Source organism: Nelumbo lutea, chromosome 2 (genome assembly GCF_056320005.1).
Source record: "Nelumbo lutea isolate HS-2025 chromosome 2, American lotus-T2T, whole genome shotgun sequence".
Classification (NCBI taxonomy): Eukaryota; Viridiplantae; Streptophyta; class Magnoliopsida; order Proteales; family Nelumbonaceae; genus Nelumbo; species Nelumbo lutea.
In genome coordinates, this window is record NC_142685.1 from 114,452,499 (window position 1) to 114,460,526 (window position 8,028).

The 8,028-nt window shown below is 36.4% G+C and overlaps 1 protein-coding gene across 5 annotated transcripts; it reads right to left on the bottom strand.

Moving 5' to 3' along the window:
• Window positions 1-1,148: 1,148 nt before the first annotated feature.
• Window positions 1,149-7,141, bottom strand: LOC148872976 (uncharacterized protein At2g39920-like). Of its 5 annotated transcripts, none has more exons than XM_088967882.1 (5): window positions 6,737-7,141; window positions 6,180-6,265; window positions 5,184-5,634; window positions 3,809-4,009; window positions 1,149-1,871 (listed from the first exon to the last, which is right to left on the bottom strand). In XM_088967882.1, exons 2-5 carry the CDS (start codon window positions 6,247-6,249, stop codon window positions 1,703-1,705), a joined length of 891 nt encoding a protein of 296 aa, XP_088824008.1. In that variant the 5' UTR covers window positions 6,250-6,265; window positions 6,737-7,141; the 3' UTR covers window positions 1,149-1,702. The 5 variants fall into 5 exon arrangements, with proteins under 5 accessions (XP_088824008.1, XP_088824006.1, XP_088824004.1 ...); XM_088967880.1 differs by having other exon boundaries at window positions 6,180-6,281; XM_088967878.1 differs by lacking the exon at window positions 6,737-7,141 and adding an exon at window positions 6,450-6,590 and having other exon boundaries at window positions 6,180-6,304.
• Window positions 7,142-8,028: the final 887 nt, after the last annotated feature.

Genomic DNA, 8,028 nt, shown 5'->3' on the forward strand with positions numbered 1-8,028 from the left:
CTTTTTTTTACTTTTACAAGCAAATATGCACGTGCAATGATGATGATGATATCTGTCCAATTTTTTTTTAATATTTATTTTTTACTAATTTTTTAATATTTCTATATATAAAAAATATTTTATTTATCATATTTGTTCTGTTCAATATGATGCATATAAAATATTATAGATGTGCTTAAATTTCTTTTACAAAAATTATGTAATATTTTTGCAATTTTTTGTGTTCTATCTTTTTATAATTTATTATTTAATTATTCATTAAGGATTGACACAATTAACTTGAAAAGGAATCAGAATTTACTCCTAACAAGCATGGTTCTCACACTGACCTCACAACACATTCCACCTAGACCTGTTAATGGGCTGGACTGCTTGGTTTTTTCCAAAATTCTAATGGGTCAGGCCCAAAGCCTGAGCCTGAAACCGTATAAAGTCGAGCCCAAAGCCCTGCTAGAACAGGTCTAATCCTCTTATGCATTCGGAACATGCTCCCATGAATAACAACATACAAGTATGGGAAATGTTCACAATATGTGACTTGGACATGCTGCGAGGTTGGTGTTAGGTGCAGATCCCATCTACTTGGAAAGGTTGAACTATTGACTTAACATCAAATAGGAAAATATTTTATTTTTACATCAATTTAAAATTGTATATTTCATTTCTATCATCAATAAAAACAATTCTTGTTTATTACACATTTTTTTTTAATATGATTAACGAAAAGTATTAGAGATGTTCTCAAACTTTTCTTCATTTTTTAAATTTTGTATCTATTACTATTTCAGCATTTTTATTATTTAACTATGATATCATGGAATCACCTATTTGATCGAGATGGTTAAATTGCTTACTCACCACCTACGAAAAATAATTTCATTTTTTTGGTCTGTTTTAAAAAACATGAATTTTATTGTTATAAGTATTTGATATATATCTAATTAGTAGAATTTATTGGTGAGAAAAAATATATTAGATATAAGATTTAGTGTGAGAGAATGAGAATTTTTTTTTTCCTTTTTGGTATTTGGTGTTACATGCACCCTACTAAATAATAACCCCCCTCCCCCAAGTTGGTAGTTGCGGGAATCAAATCCATATCAGTGTTAGAGTGAGCCAGCCAACATACTAACTGAGAGAATGAGAGTTAATGCCTTAAATAAAATTAAGACTTAATGAGATGGAACTAAATAAGGTAAAAAGTAATAGTTCACATTACATTTTCTTCCCTCACAATTAAACAATGACCAAATTCATAAATATGGGTATTTTTAACAAAAACAGAAAAAAAAAAACAAAAAAAACAGAGCCATTTTAGTAAAAAAAAAAAGTTCTACCCACTCGTTCTTAATTATATATAATAGTAATATAGATTAAGAACTTGGAGGCGCAATAGCATTCAGTCATTCATCAAACATGATTGGAGTAATAAAAGCTGACCCAAAAAATGATGAACCTTGGGCTTCATTTACCATAGACAATTGTAGAAAGCTTAAAGCTAAACCTCTTCGGGCTTTGAGAATAAATTGAGAAAATGGCTTCTTCATGCCATAAAAAATACCTATTATATACAAGAGGTTGTCATCCAAACAGAGCGCCCCCCCACACACACATACAGTGACACACACACATGAGCAATCCTTCTTCCACCTTGCTCAAATGTATTCTGTTGTAGTTCCATTGTTTCAATCTGAGCTCTACCTTAGAATATAGGATTTGCGAGCTTGAAATTACGCTTTCCTAAGAATGGGCCTATTAAAGCATCCATCTGAGAGCTAATAACACTAGCAATACGGAAACCTTGATTCAGCAGTTCTGCCCTTCTTTTGGAAAAGAATTTCCAGCTATCCATTTGCATCTCATCATCCGATCTGCAAGAACAATAGCCTTCAACCAAGCTTGTTGGCAACACTCGTAAATATCACACAAACATTAAAAAAAATACTGGTCTTTGGATGGAAAAATAAAATGCTCAGACTCCATTACACAACCATGCATATGAGGTAGTGTACTGATTTTGCTAACCTCTCAAGTTAATAACAGTGCTGGAAAAAACTACCACCAGGGTATTACAAATCGGACCATTAAGACAAATAGGGAATATTTAAATCCACCAACAAATGGACCCAAGAAAGGATCCATCTAGGTTCACATAAGTTCAGAACTGAATATAAATCCATTAGAAAAATGCAATGAAAAAACTGAGGTAATTATTGTAGAGTCGTCTCTCTTAACACTAGTTGAAGGATTAGGTTGTTCAGATTTCCGACAAGGTAAATCTAATGTGGAAGTTGATCAAAAGATAATGAGTTTAAAAAGGACAAAGATGCAGAGGGACCTGACAAAAGTATCTGCATTGATACGTGCATATAAGCATAAGAAACAGTCAACCAATGGTAGTCAATATAGAAATGCCATTTTCTTTCTTTTAGTTTGGGATCAAAAGCACTAGAAAGTCTCGCCCAAGGAAGAATTGTATCCTGCACAATCCAAAGAAACTACAGAACATGCAAAGTAAGGAGTCTAAAAGCTATAGGTTCCCAGTCCAATGGTAAAATTGTGAACTCAGATTTTCTTTTCTTTTTGTCTTCTTATTTTAAAGATGTAATAATAGATTCAATATATAGAATTGGTTCACAGGCACCATAAAAATGGTACATGTACCAACTATGGAAGATGTATTCATCCATATCCTGAAGTGGTTAAGATAAACTCTGGGTTAGGTTTTTGGAACTTCTTCAAGGGTCCACTGACAACAGTGTCACAAAAGAAATTTTCAGGTACCCCAGCTTGAGATTTTCCCTTGGAGATTATAATGATCATCAATTTGACCACCATGGCCTTCAAAAGAACCTTGTAAAGCCATTTGTGGCCATCAAATCAAAACAAAATATGACAAATGATTACCCATGCTATTTGGAGAATAGTTGATTAATTTTCTCAAAAAGTTCCACCACATGTGCAAGTAAATGAAGTAAATCAAGCAATCAACGTTTTGGATTTTCTAAGTCAAGTTAGGAAAAGGAAAATGTCTCAGGTGTCAAAACAAAATTTGAAAAAATTCTCCCAGAGAACATAAGGTAAACAAGATCACAATTTTCACATATTAACTTCTCTACACTAGATGGAGGACAATCACATTGATTCATCTATAAGTTCTACATAGTGTTTTAAAAACAAGCATCTAGATGCATGGGGCATGAGGCTAAAGCTTCATGAATTACCTAAAAAATAAGCATAAGAGGAATGGTTTGTATAGGAAGAGAATATAAAGGAATGAATGATCACACATTTTCCTGAAAGTGCTTCTTTCAGGCATGAGCCACATACACTTTAAAACACTGGTTCAACATGCAAAATTTCATAATGGATCCAGTTCCCTAGATCTCCAGAAAACTGAAGATAAGTGTTGTTCAATAATAGAAGTATCCTTAACTAGAACAATCTTAAAACCTAGAAATATCCCCAGGATAGAAGAGTAATCAAGTTACTATCTTTTCTGTTTTTTGTAGGCATTATGGGGGATGTTGGGGTTTATATAGACTAGAAATTCAATACTTATCCCCGTTTCATTTTGTTGTCCATTTACATAAGGTCAAGGATATAAAGGGAAGCACAGTGCACAAGGCTCCCACCAATGTGGGGTCTGGGGAGGAACAGATATACGCAGCTTTACCCATGCACATACAGAGAGGCTGTTTTCAAGATTTGAACCCTGGTCACCCAGGTCAAAATGGAACAACCCAACTGTCGTGCCAAGGCCCAGCCTCTTTCTGCAAGGTTTTCCAAAGGATCAAGGACATGTTACCTCATAATCAAAGATGGCCATCCTCCATATCCTGCAGAAATGAGTTCTTTTGTGGTAGTATTACACTGTTCCTCTGTCTTCCTAGTTATAAAGATCAGGGACCGCCCACTAGATTGGAGCTTCATTAACAATCTTAGATAACGCATGTGAGCCAGATGCCTCACCTCTCCAACACAATCATTCCTGTCATGCTGTCCAGATCTGTGTCAAAAAGACAGGAAGCTAGCTATTTTATCAGCAATAATGATCAAAGAACTTTATCAATTAATAAAAGAAGAAAATAGAAAATAGACATCCCATGCCTCTGTAAGTTGGATAGAAAGCCACCAAATCAAGGATGGACTTGCTTTTGCAGAGAGATGGAGTACAGTCTGGGGATGACAAGTGTTAGAACGCAGGCTCAAGTTTGAGAGTGGCAGCTTCATGTTAAACATGCCAGAGGTTAGGTCCATTTCCAGTGCAACCGTCCCAATACCATGGATTGTTTATACCAGCATTAGGTAAATGTCTTTTTATATGGAGTGAAGCCTAGAGCATTCTAGGCAAAAAAGGATCTCTCTAGACCAAGTTCCCACCCAAAATTTTCCACTGTCCTAATGGAAGTGGAATCATACCTGATGCGTTTTCTCAAAATGTGGATGGATGGCATCTATAGCTTTCCAAAGGCACCTTACAATCACTCTACTAGCTAAAGTAAATTCCCCAATTGTTCTCATAAAGTCAATATCTTCTCTTAATGATTAAATGCCAAACACTTTGATATTCATCAGGAAACTTCTAAAGTAACTTTCCTAACAAATAACAATTATGTATTTCTGTCACTCTCTAATGCCAGGCCATAGTCTTCCTTCTTCCTATTAATAGTTATCCGGTTCACAAAATAATCATTTTAGGAATCCCCAAACTCCATGGAAGTTCTTAATTATTTTATCAATTCTTTTGATGGATTTCATAGGAGAATGAGAGGCTATCAGAAAATAGATTGGAAGAGAATTAGCTTTTAAAGCTGAATCTGATTTTTGGTTGGCAATGTTCTCACAGTAGTAGGACATTTATGTAATCATTGACAGAATATGCAGATTATTGATCAAAACCATGCACCCAGCAGTAAAAATATTCCCTAAACAAAGTAAATGTGAATTCAAACATGGCATGAAGAGAAGGTCAGACTTGATAAACTGAAAATATGGAAACAACATAGAAGAATATTCTTCTCCAATTTGTTTGGACTATTTTATATTTCATAACCCCCAGAAAATATGATTTAAGCTTAGATCGATGCCATTTATGTTTTATTACTCACAACAGTAATCTTCAAAAGGTGGAGAAGACAATGCTATCAACAGAATAAGTCAAGAGGGCTTAAAAAAATTACCTCAACAGCAATGGATGTGTATGATGAGGATTGGAGGGAAACATATCATCTATATCAATCAAGATAACATCCAAACCATCATCCTCTGGTGCCAAATTTCTAAAGTAGCTCTCAGCAACCAGCATGGTCAAGTTCAAATCTCTCAGATATTGACCTTCTCTGAAGTACCAAATGGCATATGTCTTACAAATGGTTGGAAACTCATCCAGTTCCAAGTTGTCAACCTCCACGTGTAGAGCAAAAGCTTTGCAATAATCAAAGTCATCAATTGTTTTCCTGAGCTCAATAACCCCAGCATTCCTATTTTCACAGGATTGTAACATGACAGCCAATGCTACCAGCACCGTTATAAATAAAACCCCAACTGTTACAAGTGTTGCAATGAAGACTATTGCAGCTAAAGATGTGAGATAGAAACCTGGCTCTATCAAATAACCACTGCTTCCCATTTCTGCACCCAAAAAGAAGAAAAGGTAAAGAAATAACTGCTGGGGTATGCCATTCAATTGGTCTAATGCATTGGCAATTAGGTGACCATAAGACAAATGCATTTCCAAAAATTCTTGGTATCAGCCATTAGGTGTATTTTGCATGTCTACCGATGCATTGGCAACTGTACAGACATGCAAAGATATTGATATTCCATTCAACTGATCCAATGGAATATTATATGCCAAATTGATACCACTTGTGATCTTAACTATCCAGGTTGGATCTTTTTCTGACCCATTCCTCATGTTATTCATCACATCAAAAAATGCATCCAGTCAAATTGAATTCTGTAGACAAGGTCATTGGATGGGACCGATTGACATATTGAATAGTAGATCTCATTCCCCTCCACAAGCACCATGTCAATCAATTTGCCAATGGCATCTGGTTTTAATGGTCAATAAACTAGGTACTTCAGAAGCTTCATCAATTAAAAAAAATAAAAATAATAAATAAAAACGCATGCATTCAAAAGAAGCTGACAAATTATTAGGATTAACATACCAGAACGTTCTCTACTCAAAAGACTTGGAGTAGAGTTCCCACGCTCCATTTCATTTTCCAAAGAAGACATGGTTCAAGTAGTATATCTGAAGAAATATATCACTGAGATGGAACCAGTAGAAAGTCTATGTGATCCTCTCACAGATGAATAGTCCAAACAAACAGAAAATCAGGTATATTTAATGCACCCCAAAATCAGACGACTGGTAATTAAGAATATGGGAAGTTAACAATGTCCAAGGTACAGCAAATATAGCTCAGATTCCTTGCCTGCCACATTAATAAAGATTGGAAGGCATGAGAAGCTCCAACTTCCATTGAAATGGATTAAGCAATTTCAGATGCCACTCGATAGGAGGCCATGTGGACAGGCCATTTCCATATTCACCCTCCAATAGTCACCTCCTTTTTGTAAAACTGGCAATTGATTGGGAAATTAGAACTCCACACCTGATGTAACTTGGAGGGGGATTCAACTCATTCCAAAGGGGCACCATTAATTGAATTATTCAAACCATTGAAAATTAACATCGAAGGTAATTCAGGAAGAAGCTTACCTGAGAGCGAGACGAAATAAGATGTTGTGATCCCTGGACCGGGTTGAATGTGAAAGAGAATCAATCGATATAAACAACAGAAATTGAAATTCTGCCATCGATCGATCAAAAGCGCTCCCACTCTCTTTCTCTCTCTAATCTATCTTTCGTCTCCTCATGCTCCGGCGGTAATCTGAAGTCCAGTCTGTTCATCAGTCATCACTGAGTTCACTTTTGCTACCACAGTCGTAACGCAGGGCTAAAATGGAAAATCATGGCCTTAGATGTAATTCAGTGGCCTGTGGCCCCACCAACACGTCATTTCATATAATTAAAGGTGGGCCACGGCAACACATCAAAGGTATGCCCTTGCTCATATCCAACGGCTGAAAACCTCCACTGACATACCTCTCTCCATAACAATAACACATATAATGACGATTGCACATACCATACGAATTTAGGACGAAGCTTCCGTGAGTTGCATAAATTCGTTGCTTATAAAGGCGAGTAGGGGATAAGTAACATCCGCAGTTAGTACTAACGAGTAACAAAATAAAACGACCTTGAGTGAGAAATTTCCAAACTGACCTTGAACTGTTAGGACTTTGACTTAAAGACCCTTAGTTTTGGTAGGAAGCTGACTTGCACACGTTTTCCGCCGATATAGGAAACAAACTCGTTTTTCTGAAAGAAAGAAGGAAAGAAAGATTTGTTTGGTATTTCCTTGTATCTTGTTGAGAAATTGGTTCTGAGATGGAAACGAGGAGAAAGAAAAAAACCTCCCAGAACATGTACATCCCAGAACAACTCATCTGCAACATCCTTAGTAGACTTCCTGCTGAATCGCTTCATAAGTTCAGGTATGTCTGCAACCAATGGTTCAACTTAATCAAGCATCCCCAGTTCATCAAAGAACACCTCCTTCACTCCAAGCCCTGTTTACTCATCCAGGACCGAATTGTCACCAAGAGATCACTGTTCGACACACAATTGATGTCTATTGAAGGAGCAAACATTAGGGTTCGAGACCTAAGCAGCTTCTTCACTGGCCAAATCAGGGCCAGTTGTAATGGTTTGCTACTGGTGCAAAATTGGGTCGATTATACTCCTCTGCATATTACTAATCCTATCACTGGGCAATGGTTAGGGCTTCCTCCGTGTAATGGGTTCATTGCAAGCGGTTGCACTTTTGGGCTTGCATTTGTTCCCTCCGCTGCAGTCTGCAGACTATAAGGTGGTATGCATATTTCGCCATTGGTATGGCATTAAGTGTCAGATTCTTAGTTTAAGAGGTTGCTTTAATGGCAGAT